The 23,180-nt window shown below is 41.4% G+C and overlaps 1 protein-coding gene across 2 annotated transcripts in view; it reads right to left on the bottom strand.

Moving 5' to 3' along the window:
* The window catches only part of QRICH1 (glutamine rich 1), a 42,250-nt gene that overhangs the window by 5,433 nt on the left and 13,637 nt on the right, over positions 1-23,180 (bottom strand). For both annotated transcript variants that reach the window (XM_068981942.1, XM_068981941.1), the window contains 4 exons: positions 10,159-11,199; positions 4,755-4,932; positions 4,045-4,199; positions 2,786-2,900 (listed from right to left, as the gene is read on the bottom strand). In XM_068981942.1, the coding sequence (XP_068838043.1) occupies positions 2,786-2,900; positions 4,045-4,199; positions 4,755-4,932; positions 10,159-11,199 (1,489 nt within the window). The remainder of the gene's footprint in view (positions 1-2,785; positions 2,901-4,044; positions 4,200-4,754; positions 4,933-10,158; positions 11,200-23,180) is intronic.

The raw sequence follows: 23,180 nt of genomic DNA, 5'->3' as shown, positions 1-23,180 counted from the left end.
ATATGTTCAATTACAGCATGGAGATATCAATAGCAAAAATTATAGACTGTAATAATTTAAAAGCCTCATTTCTTCCATAAATAAACTGCAAGAAAAATAAGTTTATTTTTGAATTTAATTAAAAGTTAGTTAAATTAAGATTAAAACTAAACATTAAAAGGTATCTATGCAATTTCAATGTGTGGACCTTACGTGCACCTTGACTCAAACAAAAAAAAGTGACATTTATGGGACAACTGGAAATGTGAAAAAGGGCAGATTTTGATGACATTGTGACTGTTCTTTTTCTAAAAAAGTAAAATAATGGCATTGTGGTACATCAATTTTATGCTAAAATATTTATGGATACAGTGTCTGGGACTTACCTCAAAATGATACGGGAGGGAGAAACAGATAACGTATAAATGGAATGAGATTTGCCATGGCTGTGTGGGAATGCCATTATTCTGTTCTGCTTATTTTTATATGTGCTTGAAATTTCCTTAACAAAACTTAAAAAAAAGCCAATTTTATACAGCCACACTTGGTCTGAAAATCCGCAGATCATGTACAGAAATTCACTTACTCAGGTGTCTGTTCTAATGATATCTCCTTAGAGAGGCTTCCTTCCTAATGCCCTTAACACTTTCCATTCTCTGTGCTTTGTCCTTCGAAGTACTTAATTATCATAAATTAACTTGATTATTTATACAGTCTCCCCATATTAGACTGTAAACTTCATTTTTTCACTACTGAATTGTATAATCTACACCTGGAACTGCCTGGCACATAGTAGGCACTCAAAAGGCATTTGTTTAAATGATACTTTTTTTTAACACTTAAGCAGTAATTATGATGACAGATGATAACTAGACTAAATCGTTTCACAGTATACACCAACTGTATCAAGTCACTGTTATACACCTGAAACTGCTATGTCAATTTTATCTCAGTCAGTATCCATTTCATTAAATGGCAGAGCCAGGATTAAAACTCAGATATTTGTGTGGACATAAGTTTTTATGTCATCTGGGTAAAGAAGAAGAAGCATGACTGGTGCATCCTAAGGTAACATGTTTGGGAATTCAGCCGTTCTAACAGGCATATAATGATATATCACTGTATCCATGTATGCATGCACATATGTATCAATATTTATGCAAGCCACTTGCTGAATCTCAGTTCTCCGACCAGAGACTGAACCCAGGCCACAGCAGTGAAAGCATCGAAACCTAACCATCAGCCACCAGGGAACTCCCATCACTGTTGTTTTAATTTACAACTGACTGATGATACGTATCTTTTCATATACTTATCTGCCACCTTCTTTGGTGAATCATGTGTTCAGATTAAAAAACAGGTAAAGGTTCTTTCTTTGTTATTGTTGACTGTTAAAAGTTCTTTATAAATTTTGGATATCAGCCCTTTATCTGGTATGTGTTTTGTCAAGATTTCCTCCCAGTTTGTGGCTTGTCTTTCATTCTCTTAATAATGCCTTTCAGAGAGCATAAGTTTTTGCTTTTTAATTTTTAATAAAGTCCAACTTACCAATTTTTTCCCTTTCATACATTATTCTTTTTATGTTGTACCTAGAAAATTACCACCAGACCTAACGTCACCTAGAGTTTCTATTTTACCTTCTAGGAGTTTTATAGTTTTACATTTGGGTCTATGATTCTTTTTTTTTTTTCAATGTGGTTGTCCAGCTGTTCCAGTGTTACTTGAAAAGACCATCCTGGGAATTTCCTGGAGGTTCACTGGTTAGGACTCGACACTTTCACTACATGGCCCGGGTTGAATCCCTGGTCAGGGAACTAAGATCCCATGAGCTGCAGAGTAAAGCCAAAAAACAGAGAAAAAGAAAAAAGGACTATCCTTTCTCCATTTAACTGCCTTTGCCCCTTAGTCAAAGATAAATTCATTATACTCATGTGGCTTTATTTCTGGACTCTATATTCTGTCCCATGGATCTGTCTATTCTTTCACCAAAGACCTGCACACAATGTTTACAGCTGCTTTATTTATAAACTGCCAAAACATGGAAGCAACCAAAATGTCCTTTAATTGGTGAACAGATAAACAAACTGTGGCACATTCATAAAATGGAATACTACTCAGCAATAAAAAGAAATGAGCTATCAAGCCATGAAAAGACATGCAGGAACATTAAACGTATATTGCTAAGTGAAATAAATTAATACTAAAGTATTCTAACTATATGACATTCTGAACAAGGCAAAACTATGGAGACAGTAAAACAGATCAGAGGTTGCCAGAGATTCAGGGGGATAAAGGGAGGGACGAATTAAGTGGAACCCTGGGGATTTGAGGGCAGCAAAACTTGTATGTGATACTGAATTGTAAGTACATATCATTATACACTGTCAAAAGCCACAAAATATACAACAGAAGGGTGTGAACTCTAATGTAAACTACAGACTTAAGTTAACAACAAGGTATCAAATGTTGGCTCCTCGATGTTAACAAGTACACTACACTAATACAAGATACTAATAACAGGGGAGACACGGTGTGATGGAATACATGGGATTCCTTGTATATTCCACTCAGTTTTCCTGTAAACCGAAAACTGCTCTTAAAGAATATATTATTTTAAAAAATTATAATAAACAGCCCTGGTGAGCCATGCCCCTCCACACTGAGCCAAGCAGCACAGAGACCGACGCTGGGGCCTGTGATTTACAGCCTCCTCACCCACATGCTATTATCACAGCAAGCCACACAAGCAGCTCATCTTTTTTAAACCCAGGTTCAAAAGACATCCAAGGACTAGGAAGATTCTTACCAAGTGGAGTGACTCGGGGCTGAACGTCCTTCAGAACTTCATGCAGCCACTCCGTGAATCGAACATAATAAAGATCGGAGAAAATGTCATCAACCCGTCCGTTCTCAAAAAGATACTAAAAGGAAAATAATCAATAAAAGCTGTTGGTAGACTCTTGACAAGATGTTGAGGGAAGCAAACAATTTTCGAGCAGTACCCTCACATCTCCCTACCCATTCGTCCCCCATTAACCAACCAGCACACTGAGTCAAAACCGCCCAGTGAGTGGCACTTCCACAGCATACTTGAGGATGGGAACTAACTCTCACAACACTCTTGAGAGTTGGCCAATGGAGCAGATTTCGTGAATGCTACTTCACCCAAGCAAGGCACTGTCTTATGGTAGCAGAAAAGCATGATGCAGGCTCCAGGGCCAGTTTCTTACCAGCTACGGTGTAAGTTATGTAACTCATTTGAGTCTTTTAACTTTGGGGGCTCAGTGTCCTTGTCTGCAAATGGAGATGACTATGCCTGCCTTGCATGAGTGAGAGAGCATGGAATGAGACAAAGCACATACACTAATTCACCCAGTGCTCCCAGTGACTGCTAAGACAGACTAACAAAATGGGAGATGGGTTTTTCTCGGGCCTAAGCAACAGGGTGAGTCCCACTTAGCAAGTGTTCTTCCATCACACTACGGGCTTCTCTACAATAGCATTCAAACACCAGGAAATCCCCATCTGGTCTCTGAAACTGCTGGTCCTAAAATGAATCTCCCTGTTCATCTTCATCTTAGATATCCTGAAAACCTAACTACAGTTGTATATTTTAGCTAGACTCTCAAACAATTATTTTGCATTAATGCAGGAAACAATGAGAAAATGAACTATATGTCAGCACCAGACTGTTCTGGAAAAATTGCTTTTCTGAAAACTAGATGTTTACTTTAACAAAAAGTGTTACATAAATGTTTCATAATTTTTTTAAAAAGTCTCTAATGTAATATATCATATATTTTAACAAACATTTCTCTAGATTGAGGGATTATTTTATTATCTGATTTTCTAAAGTGAACATGTAGATCTTTTCCAATTTAAAAATAAAATGTACATTTAAAAACATTTCCAACTTTTAAAAAATGTACATTTAAAACCTCATTATATAGTTGGAAGAGAGTATCTTTACTGTTACCACTTTTGACATATTACTAATTTGACTACGCAGCAAATACCCAATGGGAACACAAGGCAAACAGGTTCCTACGCAGCTTGGTTCCCTACCTTTTGAATACACAGGAAAATGTAGTACAGCACATCTGGGTCATAGGGGTCACCTTCTCCATTTCGAGCTTCCCGTGTCATCAGACAGAGCCCATAATTCAACTCAGCCACAGCAGAGGAGATGAGATCTTCCTGGAATCGTAGCAACTGACGCCCTACAACGTAAGTCCCAAAGGTCAGTGAGGGTCCTGGCAACAGTCATTTCCTTACTGGTTTCTCATATCCCTGGAAGGAGGTTACAGAGCAGACACCACCCATCAAGGCGCTGGGGTGAAAACAATCACTTGAATCTGTGATCAAAACTAGCCTACAAAGAAGTAATCCTGTTTGCCCTATTACTAAAAGGGCTCCCGTCCCATCTCACATATCCCCCAATTATTAGGGCCAAGAAATGAAAGCAAAAACACAAAACCCACCCTCTGTAATACAAGGAAGTATATGAGGATAATGCTAAGTAAGAGGGGCCCTAAGAACACTCTCTAGTTCCTATCTCCTCCCAGAAGTCTCTGATCTTGGGCACACCCCACAAATCCTGCTCGTTTATAGCAGGTCCAGCCTGCCTCTTGTCTTGGATCCAGCGCACTATTTCAGATGGAGCGCCCACGTGCCCAGAGCCAAGAGATACACTTTCCTGCCATCCGCGCTCCTGCTGCTTCAGTGCCACTGCATTTCACACACGGTCCAACCCCCCTGCCCTCCCGAACACTTACTCCCAATGGGTGCCAGTCTGTTCTGAGCATCCTTCTCAAGCTCAGCATTCTTGGTCTGTGCCCAGTTTTTCCACACTTCAAGCCCTTCTTCTGGCTTCAGAGAATTTGGAAGCAGAAGTTCTGGTGAAGGCTGTGGCTGTGACTGGGGTTCAACTTCAGCAACCTGGACAGTTTGAGCCTATGAGAGAGAAATCATCAAAACGTGTCAATAGGTCATTTGACAAAACTGCCAGAAAAATGCTATAACTCTTTTAACTAAAAAGCTGCTCTTCTGCTTGCTCTCCTAAACTTTGGAGTCCTGTTCTTTACTTCAGAGACAGCAAACGCTAGTGCAAAGCTTCTTAATCTTAACTGTACTGTTGAATCTCTTATTTTAAAACACCAATACCTGAGCTCCACCCCAGAATCTCTTTTTAAAGAGGTATCAGTCTTTTTAAAATCTTCCCATGTAAAAAGGCAATTCTAATGTTTAGTCACTGCCCAGAGCTACTGGCACAAAGCACTGCTCATCAACTACAATGTGCAAATAAATTTTATTAAAACGTGGATTCTGATTAGAAAGATCTCAGGTGGGACCTGAGATTCTGCATTTCTAAGAAACCCCCAAGGAAGGGAGCTGGTCTTCAGACTACACTTTCTGTACCAAGTGTCCAGACTGTTAAACTTAGTTGCATGCACCTTAAAATCATCTGGGCTGCTTTTAAAAAATATCCATGTCTGGGCCTTGTCCCTAGCGCTCCTGATTTACTTGGTCTAAGCTGGTGGCCTGCCGTCGGTACTTTTAAAAGCTCTCTCGGTTATTCTAATGTCCAGTCATGGCTGAGAATCATCATGTTTCTTCTTAATAATACTGCTTTGGCTCATAAGGACATTTTCTGAAGACAGGAAGCAATGTCTGAGCTTCCCACCTCCAAAGAGCAGGCCCATTCTCCACGGTCTGAGAGCCGAACTGTGTAGACAAAAGGACAGAGAATGTCCATGACCCTCAATCACAGTCCCCATCAGGCAGGACAGACACCAACACAGATACAAAGCACAGGTTCTTGGGTCTCACAAACCTGTCTAAATTGTAAAACAAATTCCCTTGAACAGTTTTCTATTCCAGGGCCTACCTAAAGGGCTGAAAAATGCCAAATCATTCAACTTGAAGGCTAAACAATGAATGCATGACACATAGATTTGCTTGTCAATCAATAAAAATAAAAACTATCCAACTAGCTTTGATACAAGATACACTATTAAACAGGCAGACAACCAAATACCAGTGCCAGACTCTTAAACGTCTGTCAACCCTGGAGCTCCCCTCCAGACACACTTCTCAGTTCAACCACCATTCTTCTTGGTGAGTCTCCAACACCTGCCATTAGGATCTCCATGTTTGTGGAAATGGTTGCTAACTACGTGCCTCTAAGCTAGATCACGCCTTAATACACTCAATGGGTACTGTGTATCTCCGACTGAACATCTCAAAACCACCTCAAACTACTATCTAGGGAGAGAATTCATCACTTTGCCCACCCAGAAGTGTTCTGCTCACTTTCCTCCCTGTTGTTCAATGGCAACAACTATCTACCCAAGCAGGAAAGCTAGGAGTCGACAGGATTAGCAGACGAGAGCAGTGCTTCTCTGTCTTAGCGGCCAGATTCTCTTCAGTGTGCCCCCACTCACTAAATGTAACACTCCCAACCACCTTGACAACCAAAATTCTTCCACACACATTCAAATGTCTATCAGTGGGTAAGGGAAATAGAAGTTTCGTCCAGGTTAAAAACTACTGATGCAAGCGCACCCATGGTGTAGAGTTTTTCCTATTTACAATGGAGCCCTTAAAGAGCTGGGAAGTGACATAATCCTACATTTTAAGAATATTATTCTTGATCTATAGAAAATGGAATAGTGGAAGTAGGTGCTGGTGGCCAACACCAGGATGGTGGCAGTGAAACGATTTAAGAGATTCTGAGTTTGGTGGCAGAACCAACATGGCTTGTTGATGAACTCATTGTGAGGAGGAAGGGAACGCAGACTCAAGGACTCTGGGTCTCTGGCTTACATAACTAGGTAGATGACGGTATCATTTCCTGAGATGAATCGTTTTTCATAGTGGTAGAGGAGATGCTGATGAAGAGCTGAGATATCTTTAACAAATGCAAGTAAATAATAAGTGGGCTGCTGAACGTATAGTAAGGGTCTGAAGAGAAAAGGTACAGTCTAGCAATAAAGAGCTGTGCGTCACTGCAGTACATGGACTGCACACAGGTTAACACATGGGCTTAGGAGCCCACCTATCCAAGGCTAAATGTCAGCTCTGTCACTTGCTAAAAGGTGACTTTAATCTCTGTACCTCAGTTTCTTCATTTGTAAAATGGAGATAGTAGTACATACCTCTTAAAGTTGGTGTGAGAATGAAAAGAGTTATTACATGTAACACTATGGACAGTGCCTGGCAGAAGGTGTCAGTGATTATCACCTTCTGCAGCAGTCATCTAGAGGATTCTGAAAATCATGGCAATGGACAGAAATCCCCTAGGGGAGAAAAGAGCATCAGTATTGAGCTCTGAGTAACACCAACATGTATGGTTCAGACAGAGATGGAGGCTTCAGCAAAGTCTCCTGAGAAGGACAAATAACCAGTAGGGTAGGAGGAAATAACGGAGAAGTCCAGAGGAGAGTTTCAAGAAGGCAGGCTTGGTTTGCTCTGCTGTGTGTTGCTGTGAGTGAGATAAAAACAGACATGCCTGCTGGATCTGGCCATGGGGAGGTAGGTGAACAATGACCTTGACAAGAGCAGACCTGGTCATGAGCTGGAAGAGAAAACTGCTCAGTGAGTAGAGACAGCCTGTACAGATAATACTTGTGAAAACCGGGAATCAAACAAAGTGGAGAAACGGGGGAACAGATGGAGGTGGGTGTGAGGTCAAGGGAGGGAGGTTTTGCCACAAATTTGGTTTTAAAGACAAGTTATAAAAAAAACTTTCAAAAAGGGTATGCCAGGTGAAGGAACACATCAGCTCTCCCTAGGGTTCAACTCACATCACAGCACAATTATCTTTACACGTGCTATGAGGGCTCCAAAGGCAGAGACTGTCTTATTCGTCTGTTCCCCAAAACCTAAAGCAGAGCCCAGTAAGGGAAGCAGAGGGATATCTGTGGTGTAAATGGGCAAGCTAATCTTTCCTGCATGATGGGTGTTCTTCCCAGTATTTCTTTTTCTGGCAATAATCCTTGACATATGTCCCTATAAAGGGACATGTGTGTCTCCTTTGCTAAAGGAGATACAGCCTCTGAAGAATATGAAGAGAGCAGGCTTACTAAAATGGACTCTAGAAAAAGATTTCCCAGTTGAAGGGCCCAGATGTGCAAATTACTAGCAGAGCCCGTTGAGCAACAAAAGGGCCCTGAACTGCAAACTGGATCATCAGGCCCAGGAGAGCGGAGGAGAGGCTGAAGCTCAGCACAGTGCACCACGACAAGTCTCTGGGTGGTCTCTCCTACACGCGCATCTGTTCCACACACCACTATCTGATTCTTCTGAGTACCATCACTCAGGCAGGATTCTGGAAATTTTTCCCACCACAGACCATACCAACTCTTCACTTCGGAAGACAGCCCCTTTGCCCCCTCCACCAACTCCTTTCCCACAGTTTTCCCTCCTCTCATGTTAACCTAGGCATACCCCTTGTGCCCACACCTAGCTCTGCATTCATGCTGCTCCATTCTGTCAATCTAAGCTATAAACAAGGGATCAAATGCCAGTTTTTCCACAAAGATGCTTCTGTTTTAACCCAGAATGACTTCTGAATTCCCAGCCTGACTTTTGTGTGAGTAGTATACACTCACACTTGGTTATGTTGCTCTATAAAGAGTTTATAAAGAAACAGAAACCATGCGTTCTTACTTCCACCAGATTATCAGCCACCTGAAGCAATGACTCTGTCCTATTCTACTCCTAGGCCTGACAGCTGGATTTTAACAGGTCCTTAATAAAGTCACCTAAGATTACTACACTGTGGCCTCTATGAAACCGCTTGGTCAGCTTTTGCTTACCCAATCATTTCCAGCTTGAGTCTGAGTGTGGCCCCTGGTCTAACAGTGCTTTGTTTGTGCCAGCTTCCTCACATGCACTCCCAGAGCACCTATGCTGAGGCACATTACCTTCAGCAGTCTCATGAGACCAGAGGCTCTACATCTAGTCTAAATGCCTGCTAGACAAGGGACCAGAAACTTTACTGCTGCTGCTGCTGCTGCTAAGTCACTTCAGTCGTGTCCGACTCTGTGCGACCCCAGAGACAGCAGCCCACCAGGCTCCCCTGTCCCTGGGATGCTCCAGGCAAGAACACTGGAGGGGGTTGCCATTTCCTTCTCCAATGCATGAAAGTGAAAAGTGAAAGGGAAGTCGCTCAGTCGTGTCTGACTCTTAGCAATCCCATGGACTGCAGCCCACCAGGCTCCTCCGTCCATGGGATTTTCCAGGCAAGAGTACTGGAGTGGGGTGCCACAATCTTCAAAGGTGGATTTGTGACAGCCTCAAGAAGACTAACAATTAGCAAAAAGAGCCAAGCAATTTTAAAATTTTGACAGTTCTATTTTAGCAACTTATCTATAAATCTAAAATCATTTCAAAAGAAAAAGTTAAAAAACTTAGCTCAACATAGGTGCCATGACAGGAAACTCATTAACCATGACTTAGTATTTTTAAGGAACATAAAAATATCGTTGGAAAGTCCCACTTGTAAAGGTCGCTTATTTAAGAGTCCCAAAGATGATCACTTTTTTCTTTTTTTTGGCCACACTACAAGGCTAGAGGATTTCAGTTCTCAGGGATTGAGCCCATGCCACCTGCAGTGGAAGCACTGGACTACCAGGGAAGTCCCCAAAGATAATCACTTTTAACGGGCCTACCAGGAAGTCTTTTAGATCTCCTAATTCACCTATACTGTGTCCAGTGTAGATGACAACTAAAGAAGGGACAATTTAACAGCTTCTCCACTGTAATGAGTTTACAGCCTGTGTGTTCAACTACAGAGGTTCCACTACATCTATTCATTTGCGATGCAGAAAGCAGCTTCTGGGACAAAAATAACACTTGGGATGACCCATTAGTCTCAACCTAGAACTTTACTTTTCCTAAAAAGAGATCACAAAAAAGCACTCCAAGCATTTACCCTCAAAGCAGTTTCTGGTCACTTAATTTACCTCCAGACACCAGGCTAGAATGCCTGCCTATTCCACAGCCTCACCCCGTTCCCTCTCCCCAATCCTAATTAACATACCAAATATTGTATTACTACTGCAAGGCCAACATCACTCTAGTAAACAAGCCAGAGGTGCCAGAGGTTGTCAGGCAAGTTCGGTGTGGCACTGGGCCCCAGGGAGGCAGGCTGCCCTACAGGTAAGTCTCACTTACTGAACAAGTAACCTGGAGCTGCTGCTGCTGCTGCTGCTGCTGAGGCGGCGGCGGCGTCTGTTCCTGGGGGGTCTGTTGCTGTGGCTGCTGCTGGGGGTCCCATATATGGACAGTCTGAGCTGTATTCTGGTATGTGCCTGCCACGGCCTGCACAGCCACTGGAATGTGGATGTTGCCATTCATGAACTGTGCTGGAAAGAGAGAGTTTGCAAGGGTCTGCACTACCTCTTCATGGGAGTTTTTCACTACAGACGTGGTGCCCACCATCTTCTCCTTGTCATCCTCCAGCTTCACAGCTGCCAGGGCTGTGGGTGAGCCACTGACGTGAACTGCGTTGTAGGCTTCCTGGGGAATGGCAATGTGGGTAATGCTCTGCTGCTGAGGGTCCCCCCGGGGCTGGGCAGAGTAAACAGGTATGGTCCAAGTTTCTCCTGTAGGGCTAGTAATGGTCCCAGTGGCACTGTACAGGTGGGCACTATCTACCGTCAGTAAGTCGGGCCTCAAAGACACGTAACTCTGCTGCTGGCCCTGCGGAATGGCCAGGACAGTGGCCACCGGCTGCCCTGAGATGGCGTAGGACACAGTGATGGGCATGTCCACTTTGCGCTTCTTCACTGGCTGGAGGACACTGGCTGTGCCAACCCGCCGCTCCCCTTCCCGAGGTGAGCCCTGCTGAGACGGCGGTGGGGAAAGGGCACCCACAGTCTGGATTTGGATCTGCTGACCCCCAGCAAGAGACTGGCCAGCCACCAGCTGAGCCTGGATCTGCTGGTGCGGGATGTGCTCCTCCGGGATCTCTGGAGCCTGGATCTGCTGGGCCGCCTGCATGTGCTGCACCTGGATCTGGGCCGCCTGCAGCTGCGAAGGGCTGGGGCTCTGCAGAGATGGGGTCTGGATGGAGGGGGCTGCCGGCTGTGCTGCTTGGCCTTGGATCTGCACCTGGACGTGGATAGGCTGCTCAGCAGGCTGGTGAACGGTGAGTTGCGGGGAGAGCTGCTGAGCCGAGACCTGCTGCGGAGACTGCTGTACCTGTACCTGTACCTGCAGCAACAAGATGCGGCAGTGAGTGAACTGGACAACACGGAGAACCCAGTCCTGAAGGGCAGAGATCTCAGGCAGGAGCCCTGCGTACTGTGAGGAGGAGGGGCTGCCACACCCCAGCCTTCTGAGGAGGCCGTCATCTCTGAATATGCTGCGTTCAGAGCAACACACAGCCACCTGAGGGCACGCAAGACTATCACATGAGAAATATCAAAAGTTTTGCTCATTTCTTACCTTCTTTTTAAAAGTCACCATTTTTGTTTTTGCATATTCATATAGTAGTACAAGAATACAACGTATAAATATATACTTAGGTGTATATTCAAAAAACAGTTTATCCATGTGGTTGGTGATTGAAAGTATGGGGACGTTGTACTAAAGGGTCAAAAAGAGAAGTACATTCCACAGGCATTCAACTCCCAACTCAGGATCAAAACTACTCCCACCACAGAGAAATCACAGTCGAGACAAAATGCTTAAAATCCCTTTAGGAGACATCTCCAATTTTGCTGCTAAAAGACAGGCACAGATGAATGATTCTTTAGAGTGCTTATTTACGATACCTTTATTTTACAGGAGAAGCCACTCGATTCCTGATAATTTAATCTAACTAAGGTGACTATATCCCAGACCACACATTTCTGATAATGCAGCTCACGTCTTACTGCTGTACTTCAGCATACAGAATAGCATGAAAAGATGCTACACATAGGATGTAATTTTAAAACAGTATTTTTCCATCAGACATTTATCTAAATTATTCTGAATGCATGTAGGAATTAGGAAGGTAGAAAATAAGAAGGTTGATCAGTGATTGTATTCATCACAAAAGATAACCAAAGATGGTGCTGGGACAACTGGCTGTCCACATAAAAACAATGTAGTTGGACCTCTTTCTCACATCATACACAGAAAATGGGAAACGATCTGAACAGACAATTCTCCCAAGATAAGAAAATGGCTGGCAAGCACATGAAAAGTTGTTCAGCATCATTAACCATCAGGGAAATGCAGAGCAAAAAGAGATACCATTTAAACCCACTAGGACAACTATAATACACAGATAACAGGGGTTTCCCTGGCGGTTCAGTGGTCAAGATCTTCAATGAAGCGGGCATGGGTTCCATTCCTGGTCTAGGAACTAGGATCCCACATGCTGTGTGGCATGGTCAAAAAATAAAATTTAAAAAAGACATTTTTTTAAAGAATAAAAGATACTGTTGGCACGTATACAAAAAGAAATTGGAATTTTCACGCACTGCTGGTGGGAATGTAAAATTGGTATAGCTGCTTTGGAAAAAAAGTCTGGCAGATCATAAAAAAGTTAAACATAGCATATGACAAAGATATGAAAAACAAACCGCATGACCCAGCAGTTGCTTTCCTAGGTACATACTCAAGGGAAATAAAAATTATAATCACAAAAAACTTGGACATAAATGTTAATAACCGCCCATTATTTATAGTAAGTGAAAAGTGGAAACAACCCAAATACCCATCAAATGATGGATAAATAAAATGTAGTACTTCCATACAATAGAATGTTGTCTAGTAAGAAAAAAAAAAAATGCAGATAAAAAGCTACAACACAGATGAACCCTGAAAACATCATGCCAGATGAAGTTAATCACAAAAGACTCCATATTGTATAATTCCATTTATATGAATGTCCAAAATAGGCAGATCTACAGAAATAAAGTAATTAGTGCCTGTCCAGGAGATAGGGATTGGGGGAAATATGAAGTAATGGCTAAAGCGACAAGCTTTCTTTCTGGGATGATGGGAATGTTCTAAAATTGATGTGATAATGGTTGTACAACTCTGTGAATAGACTAAAAACTATGAAGTTGTACACTTTACATGGAAATGAGTGAACTGACATGAGAATTATACATCAAGAAAGCCATGACTAATTAAAAAAAAATCATAGGCAAGGAGGAGACTATATAAAAAGGATAGACCTTGAGAGCTGACTTGAAATGCTGCTGTACTTTCCTGGCTACGAGTCCTTGAAGGTTCTGTTTCCTGAGGAACAATAAAAAGGGCCTACCTGCTTACCTCCTCACAGAGTGGTCATGAGCATGAAACACCCTTTATTGACATATAGTAGGTGTTCAAAAAGTTGGTTTTCTTCCTCATAAGCAGTATTTCTTTACACCAGTGAGTCTCAAAATGTAGTTTCCAGGCCAACATCATCATCACCCATGCAACTAGTCAGAAATATAAACTTTTAGGTGAAACAATTAAAACAGAAACTCTAGGGAATGGGATCAGCAATCTGATGCATGCTCAAGTTTGAGAATCAGTACTTTACACCAAGGACATAAAGGAAAGTATGAAGCCAATTACTAAAGAAGAGCTGCTTTCAAGCTTTCTGGTCTCAGGACCCTTTTAAAAAATGACTGAAGACCCCAAAGAGCTTTTCTATAGATAGCAATATTTACTACATTAGAAATTAAAACTAGGAAACTTAGAAAAATATTAATTCATTAAAAATTACCATATAAACCAATGTAAATGTCAACATAAATCATAAATTCTTATGAAGAGTAACTTTATTTGCCAAAACAAAAAATTTATAGTAAGAGTTACAAAAAATTTTACATCTTTGCAGATCTCTTTAATAGCTGACTTAATTGAAGACAGCTAGACTCTTTGTATTTGCTTTTGCAATCTGTTGTGCACATGTCACACATGGCCTCTGCAAAACCCCACTGTACACTCATGAGAATGAGAGAGAAAAAGGCAAATAAACATCTTCATTTTATAACAATAACAGTCTTAACTTTAAGGAATCACTCTTAACACTATAACAGCGATTAAAATTTCAGAGTGCTGCGAACTACCAGTCCCTGAATTACTCTTTAAGAATCACTGTTGTAGAGTTAAATACACAGTATGTTTTTCAACTATATTATTACTGGCTTAGAAACAAAAGTTCAAAAATCTGGTTATTATCATTGAATTGTAGTTCATATTCTTAATGATTTTACTCTATCTCTTTACAATGACTTTTCTTAGAAAGCATTTATCAATATTCAATCTTCCAACAGAAACAAGTTAGCAAAGTACTAAGGAATTGGAACTGAAGACATTTACCCAAATCAGAACAAACGGGGTAAAAATAATCTGATGCTACTTTATATCCTAAGTAGTTAGAATTTAAAATTAAAAGAGTAAAAGTTAAAGCACTTTCTGACATTTCCTTACCAATGTCAACATACTGTATAGGGTATTCCCTGGTGGCTCAGAGGTTAAAGCGTCTGCCTCCAATGCGGGAGACCCGGGTTCGATCCCTGGGTCGGGAAGATCCCCGGAGAAGGAAATGGTAACCCACTCCAGTATTCTTGCCTGGAGAATTCCATGGATGGAGAAGCCTGGTAGGCCACAGCCCACAGGGTCGCAAAGAGTCGGACACGACTGAGTGACTTCAATCACTCACTCACTCACTCACAACCTTTACCCACTAAGAATCATGTCAATAAAAAATTAAATATTACTTGTAATACATTTCATAATTTTATTTATATAAAAATATAACTTTTTATCTGATTAGGTAATTACTACAGAGTCACTGCAAAATCACTGCAGAGGGTGACTGCAGCTATGAAATTAAAAGACGCTTGCTCCTTGGAAGAAAAGTTATAACCAACCTAGACAGCATATTAAAAAGCAGAGACATTACTTTGCCAACAAAGGTCTATGTACTCAAGGCCATGGTTTTCCCAGTGGTCATGCATGGATGTGAGAGTAGAACTATAAAGAAAGCTGAGTGCCAAAGAATGGATGCTTTTGAACTGTGGTGTTGGAGAAGACTCCTGAGAGTCCCTTGGACTGCAAGGAGATTCAACCAGTCCATCCTAAAGGAAATCAGCCCTGAATATTCACTGGAAGGACCGATGCTAAAGCTGAAACTCCAATACTTTGGCCACCTGATGCAAAGAACTGACTCATCTGAAAAGACCCTGATGCTGGGAAAGATTGAAAGTGGGAGGATGAGATGGTTGGATGGCATCACCGACTCAATGGACACGAGTTTGAGTAAACTCCGGGAGGTGGCGACGGACAGGGAAGCCTGGAGTGCTGCAGTCCATGGGGTTGCAAAGAGTTGGACACAAATGAGCAACTGAACTGAACTGAACAGAGTCACAGTGAAAATCTGTAAAGTCAATGAAGTAAAAAAAGTTTCTTAAATTTTACTTGAACTTATGAGGAAATGAAATAAAAACTGAAAGAATAGCTGAACTTTGAATATTTCTTCACGCTAAGAAGCTCTGACAAGATCCCTCTTTAAAAAAAAAAAAACCTAAGACAGACATTCAGAGCTGATACTGTCTTTATTAACTGTTTAATTTTCAAGGTAGGTAAACTCTCAGAAAACAAACTGACAGACTGAAACCTTAACAAAAACTTAAAGAGAAAAAAAAGGCAGTTTGAAACTTAAGCCTAGATTTGAAGTGATTCTAAAGAAACAAAAAAAGAAAAAAGGCCATCCCAAAGATATGCATGTACTAGGAAAGGGATGTATTGATGGGGGAGAAAGACATTTCTGGAGAAGGTGAATTTGGTTTTATTGTTTTAAAAAGCACTATTTCTTACCTTTTATCAACCCCTCATAAATCACACTGTATTTCGGTTCCCTTCACATCTGAATCTGTACTTCTCATTCAGCAACCCCCACCACCTTTCCCAGAGTTTTCCAATTGCTCTTCTTCCCCTCTGTTGATCAGAAGAGATACACTTTATTATCCATCTGGGCTTTTGATGACATAGTATGTACAATGCTAATTACTTTCTTCTTGAGCATTCTGACTTCCTATTTCAACCTGACAGACTAGGTCTTCTGTACAGACAAGATTTAGATTTCAATTCTGAGCTGGTTCTGTTTCTTTTATTCTCATGACTTTTTAAAAAATTTATTTTTCAATTGAAGGAATAATTGCTTTATAGAATTTTGTTGGTTTCTGCCAGACATCAACATCTCATGACTTCTTTCCTAGATTTTTTTTTTGATTGAGCATATTAAGTTTTTCAGATATGTTTGAATGTGGTCTTCAGATTAGCATCAGCACCAACCTGGAATCTGTTAGAAATGCACATTTTCTGGAAATGAAAAAACTGCTGGAGAGCTATCTGCATTGCCAAATTCACAGCAGCATTATTTACAATGGCCAAGACATGGAAATGATCTTAAGTGTCCACCAATACAATGAATATTATTCAGCCATAAAAAGGGGGGAAATGCTGTCATCTGTGACAACATGGATGAATGTGCTAAGTGAAATAAATCAGAGACAAAAGACAAATACCACATGATCTCATTTATATATTAAAAACCTAAAAAAAAAAAAAAACCCCAACCAAACTCAGAAAAACAGATCAGATTTGTGGCTACTGAGGCAGAGGCAAAGACAAGAGGAATCGGATGAGGTGGTCAAAAGGTACACACTTCCTAGATAACTAAGTACTAGGGATTTATTTATTTAGTTGGCTATACCAAGTCTTAGTTGCGGCATGCGGGATTAGTTCCCTGACCAGGGAAGGAACCCAGGCACCCTGAGTTGGAAGTACAGAGTCTTCACTGTTGGACCACCAGAGAAGTTCTGTTCTAGGGATATAATGTACTACATGGTAACTAGTTAACACTGCTGGATAGTGAACGTGAAAGTTAAGACAGTAAATCCTACGTTCTCATTCAGTTCAGCTCAGTTGAGTCGCTCAGTCGTGTCCGACTCTTTGCGACCCCATGAATCACAGCATGCCAGGCCTCCCTGTCCATCACCAACTCCTGGAGTTCACTCAGACTCGCGTCCATCGAGTCAGTGATGCCATCCAGCCATCTCATCCTAAGTCGTCCCCTTCTCCTCCTGCCCCCAATCCCTCCCAGTATCAGTCTTTTCCAATGAGTCAACTCTTCGCACAAGGTGGCCAATGTCCTGGAGTTTCAGCTTTAGCATCATTCCTTCCAAAGAAATCCCAGGGTTGATCTCCTTCAGAATGGACTGGTTGGATCTCCTTGCAGTCCAAGGGACTCTCAGGAGTCTTCTCCAACACCACAGTTCAAAAGCATCAATTCTTCGGCACTCAGCCTTCTTCACAGTCCAACTTTCACATCCATACATGACCACTGGAAAAACCATAGCCTTGACCTGACAGACCTTTGCTGGCAAAGTAATGTCTCTGCTTTTGAATATACTATCTAGGTTGGTCATAACTTTTCTTCCAAGGAGTAAGTTTTAGTCTTTTAATTTCATGGCTGCAGTCACCATCTGCAGTGATTTTGGAGCCCCCAAAAATAAAGTCTGACACTGTTTCTACTGTTTCCCCATCTATTTCCCATGAAGTGATGGGACTGGATGCCATGATCTCCATTTTCTGAATGTTGAGCTTTAAGCCAACTTTTTCACTCTCCTCTTTCACTTTCATCAAGAGGCTTTTTAGTTCCTCTTCACTTTCTGCCATAAGGGTGGTGTCTTCTGCATATCTGAGGTTGATATTTCTCCAGCGCAATCTTGATTCCAGCTTGTGCTTCTTCCAGCCCAGTGTTTCTCATGATGTACTCCACATATAAGTTAAATAAGCAGGGTAACAATATACAGCCTTAACATACTCCTTTTCCTATTTGGAACCAGTGTGCTGTTCCATGTCCAGTTCTAACTGTTGCTTCCTGACCTGCATATAGGTTTCTCAAGATGCAGGTCAGGTGGTCTGGTATTCCCATCTCTTTTAGAATTTTCCACAGTGTATTGTGAGGAAAAAATGTTTTTTCCTTACTCTGTATATGAGATGATGGATGTTAACTAAACTTATTGTGGTCACCATTTCACGATATATGTACATGAAATAATTGAGCTGTACACCTTAAACTTATACATTGCTGTACGTCAACTATATCTCAATAAAACTGGGGGACAGGCGGATATAAATTCTCAGCAGTGACCCCGGACCAGCTGAATTTGAAGTGGGAGAAGGACGGCCATTTCTGTTTTAAGAAACCCTCCAGGTGATTCTAATATACCCTGAAGTTTGATAACCAATAGTGTAAAAGTTTTATTGGACCTCACTAGCTTCGGTTCTCAGCCTGTTGGCAGATGAATAATCTGTTTCCTTTTCCTCAGTGTCATTCAGAACCTAAGTAATACAGAGCTCAACACAACATAAGGACTAAGTACTCCAACTAAAACGCAATGAGAAAAACCATGAAGTAACACATGTATCACCCTGCTTAGGAATCTTTTCTTCCAATCACTGACGCTAAAAACAGTTCATTATCTAACACCATTTTTTAATATTTTTTGTTCTGTTCTGTTTTTGGCTACTTTGAGTATACAGCCAGTATTTTTTGTATATAATAACAAACCAGCTGAGTGTGCTGGGTCAATTTCAGAATTCCATCTCAATAAACATTTTAAAAGTTACTTTCTTATTTCCACCAAAAAAAAGACAACAATTCTTATCTCATATTTCCCTAAAGCTGCAGTTGTTACACATTTTTAGCAATCACTTAAAATGTGGTTAGTCCAAATTACAATGTGCTTACAAGTGCAAAACACAAAAAGATTTCAAAGATTTGTGCCAAAAAATGGTAAAATAATTCATCAACAATATACAACTTGAGTAATGCTGAAATAATATATTAGTTTAAATAAAATGTGATTTTAGTTTTTTAAACATGATTTTAAAAAGTCAATTTCACCTCATTCTTCCCTCTTTTTCCATTTAAAAATTTTTTCTTGAAATATAGTTGATATAGATCATTCCCCTCTTGTATAAAAGAGGCTACTAAAAATTTTGGAGAAGGAAATGGCAACTCATTTCAGTACTCCTGCCTGGAGAATTCCATAGATAGAGGAGCCTGACAGGCTACAGTCCATGGGGTTGCAAAAGAGTCAAATACAACTAAACAACTAACACACACACGCACACTAAAAATTTTAGAATAACAAATGTGACCTACATTCAATTTCATCCTCTGAGTCTCACTGAGGAGGGACTCAGGAGAGGACAGTGCTCAGTGGTGCCAGAAGAGATCCCACTAAGAGAGAAATCACTGCACCTGGGATCCAAATACACCTGTGCCTTTTAACAACTAGTCTGCAAATCCTTGGCAGAACTTCACTGTTCAAAAAAATGTTCTTCTGAAAGTGGTAAAAATCTTTATCCAAGTATCAAACATTTACCAAACTCTTATTATACAAATGAATAATCTACATATGATGAGGGAAGAGATTTAAACATGGGTAAAAGGCTAAACATGTCCACTGACGGATAAATGGAAAGATGCGATATATATATATATATTTATATATATATAAACACACACACACACACACGAGTATTACTCAGTCATTACAAAGAATGAAATAATGCCATCTGCAGCAACATGGATGGACCTAGAAATTACCATACTAAGTGAAGTAAGCTAGAGAAAGACAAATATCATATATCACTTCTATGCGGAATCTAAAAATATGACACGAACTTATCTGCAAAACAGAAACAGACTCACAGATATAAAGAACAGACTTGTGGTTGCCAAGGGGGAGGAGGGGTGGAAGAGGCAAGTATTGGGACTTTGGAATTAGCAAGATGTAAACTATTATATCGGAGAAGGCAATGGCACCCCACTCCAGTACTCTTGCCTGGAGAATCCCATGGACACAGGAGCCTGGAAGGCTGCAGTCCATGGGGTCACACAGAGTTGGACACGACTGAAGTGACAGCAGCAGCAAACTATTATATATAGGATGGATAAACAAGGTCCTACTGGATAGCAAAGGGAACTATATTCAATGTCCGGTGATAAACCATAATAGAAAAGAAAAATATATATATATGTGTATGTGTAACTGTGTCACTCTGCTGTATAACAAAAACTAACATCATAAATCAACTATACTTCAATGAAATTAAAAAAGAAAAGACTGGACATGAAGGGCCAGAAAAGGGCAGCAACAACGGCCCACCAGTCTCAAGTGATGATCAGGATCTCAATCAGCTCACAAAGTGCCAGTGAGAGAGTAGCTGATTTTAGTCCTATTTTTGGCTGCAGAATACACATTCTGACTTCTGCCTCCCCCAGGCAGAAGCTGGAATCACTCTTTCAACGTCTCCCGCAGCTAGAGTGCAGGCCTGTGACCGAGACTTCCCAATTTAGACACGGCATGACATTTGGACTCAGAAAGGAGCAACATGAGGCAGCAGGAACAACCTCCATTTTCTGGTGAGAGCAGAGGTCTGTGGCAGAAATGGAACAGGATGGCATAAATCGCAACGAGAGACCGTGGTAGGACAAGGACCTGCGCCCAAGAGTGTGGCTGCACGTCTTTGGCAAACCCAGCCAGCACTGTGACCCGAGTCCTTTCCTGGCCGTGCAGCCTCCAAAATCCATTCTCTGACCTTCCTATAAATTTCCTGAGCTAACTACTACCCTTTAGCCAATTCTTCTGAGTAAACTAGGAAGAGGGAGGTGGGGAACTAATTGCCTGATACTTGTAACTAAAAGTCAAAACTCAAGATGGATACAGAAAATATAACAAGTTGGAAACTTTAAAACAGTATTTACCTTAGGAGAGGAGGATGTGCACAGCGGTACTAGAGATCTGATCTCCACCTGCAATATTTTCTGTCTTCAAAAATAAAAAGGCAAACTGCCAACACAGCAGGAATATTTGTTATAAAGATTTGTCTGGATACTTTTCAAATGTCTGAAAAGCAACTAGGGCCCTAGGTAGGAATGGAACTAATGAGGAGAGCGGGAAGAAAAAACAACAGTAGCTATGATTTATTTATTGAAGGGTTACTATGTGCCAAGTGGTACACTTAAGGCATAGCATTTCCTGTAATCCTTAAAATAGCTACAACATAATTTATTTTATTTTATTTATTTTATTTATTTTATTTCCATGATGTAGATAAGGAAACGGACTCAAAGAGGTTAAATCACCTGCCTCTGACCAGAGGAGGATCAAACTCATGTTTGTCTAAGAGCCAAGCCTGGCTCGTAATTAGCTTCTTCCTCACTCTCAGCAACTCTACACAGTGGTGAGGGGTTGCTGCTGCTGCTAAGTCACTTCAGTCCTGTCTGACTTTGTGTGACCCCATAGACGGCAGCCCACCAGGCTCCCCCGTCCCTGGGATTCTCCAGGCAAGAACACTGGAGTGGGTGGGCACTTCCTTCTCCAATGCGTGAAAGTGAAAAGTGAAAGTGAAGTTGCTCAGTCAGACCCTCAGCGACCCCATGGACTGCAGCCTTCCAGGCTCCTCCGTCCATGGGATTTTCCAGACAAGAGTACTGGAGTGGGGTGCCATTGCCTTCTCCGGGTGAGGGGTTAGGGACTGACTATACCAGCACAGAGGCAATGTGCAACAGCAAAAGAGGCAGAGGGAAAGAAGTTGGGATGACAAATGAGGAAGAGCTGCACTTTGATCTAGGAACCTTGAGATCTTTACTTTTAACAACAAAAGAGTCAAGTGCTGAGAAATCCCCTTCCTCAAAGCATCCTTCACTGAGCAGGACGAGACTGAACCAGCCTTATCTGAAGCCTCAGTTCCTGCCTGGGAGAAATGCAGGGAAGAAACAAGCAATTCTGTGTGTGCTAAGAAGAATCAGACTCCTAGAATTCACCAGTGGGCCTTCTCTCTGGCACACAGATTTAACTCCATGTGGATGCTTCAGGAAGTACCCAACTCAAGAGGGTTCTTGAACGTGAAGTTCCAAATGAACCATTTTCACCTAGCTCAGGCAGACCTATCCACAACAGGAAACTTAAACCTTTCCTCGTATTGTACAAACTGTTAAGGTATTTACATGAGAGCCCTACCTTTTGCCTTCAGATAGTACCGCCCTGTCTTAAATAAACATATGCTACTTGATATAATGAGAAATAACAACTTTTGGTCTTTTCTCTGATTCCTCGTCAGAGCTCCGAAGACCTTCGTAATTTTCGAAGTGATAATATAAATGCTAGGACCATGTTATGTTCTAATGAGGTGACTCTTGGTGGGTTCCTGGATGAGGGCTCACCTCAAAGACCAAGCTATGACTAGAAACTTGATACTTTCAGCCCCACTCCTCCTTCTCTGGAAAGGGAAGAGGGGCTAGAAATTGAGTTACTAATCAATCATACCTACATGATGTAGCCTCCATAAAAATCCCCAAAGTGAGAGGTTTAGGGAGCTCCTGGGTTGGTGAATATATCCATGTGCCGAGAAGGTGGTACACCCCACCTCCATGATGAAGGAACCGCCTGTGTTCACAACCCGTCAGAACCTTGCCCTATGTGTATCTTCATCTGGCTGTTCATCCATATCCTTTATCATTTCCTTAATCATATAATAAACTGGTAAATGTGTTTCCCTGACTTCTGTGAGCTGTTCCAGCAAATCATCTAACCCAAGGAGGGATAGTAAGAACCATAATTTATAGCCAGTTAGTCAGAAGTACAGCTGAGATAATCTGGGACTGGCAACTCTGAACTGGGGGTGGGGGTGGGGGGCAGTTGTGTGAAACTGATCCCTTAACTTGTGGGGATCTGACACCAACTCCAAGCAAACAGTATCAGAACTGAACTGAATTATACGCAAGCCAGCTGGTGTGGAGAACCGGTCATTGTGGAGGAAACCACAAACACATTTGGGGGCCAAAAATGTTGAGTGTGGTAGGAGCAGAGACTAAACAGACACAGTGAGTTTTATTCTGACAGCTACTCTAATTAACCTTTGACACATACCTTTGTCTCCCATCAATTCACTAGATCTATTCTAGGGATATAATTACTTTGTCAAATATTATGTGGCTGCTTCTAGACTGGAAAGATGAGAAATTTATGGGGGCAGAACAAACTCTCTAGGATGGTGACAGATGGTTTTAAAAAAGCAATCTAATTTTATCACTTTTTTTTTAAGGTAATCTAGAAAACTGCCTCTGCCCTCAAGGCAATAAATTGTTTTGAAATTTCAAATGACGTTAATATAGGCAT

The sequence above is a fragment of the Capricornis sumatraensis genome, chromosome 10 (genome assembly GCF_032405125.1).
Source record: "Capricornis sumatraensis isolate serow.1 chromosome 10, serow.2, whole genome shotgun sequence".
NCBI classification, from domain to species: Eukaryota; Metazoa; Chordata; class Mammalia; order Artiodactyla; family Bovidae; genus Capricornis; species Capricornis sumatraensis.
Note: the sequence above shows the minus strand (reverse complement) of the source record. Positions and strands in the feature narration are given on the sequence as shown.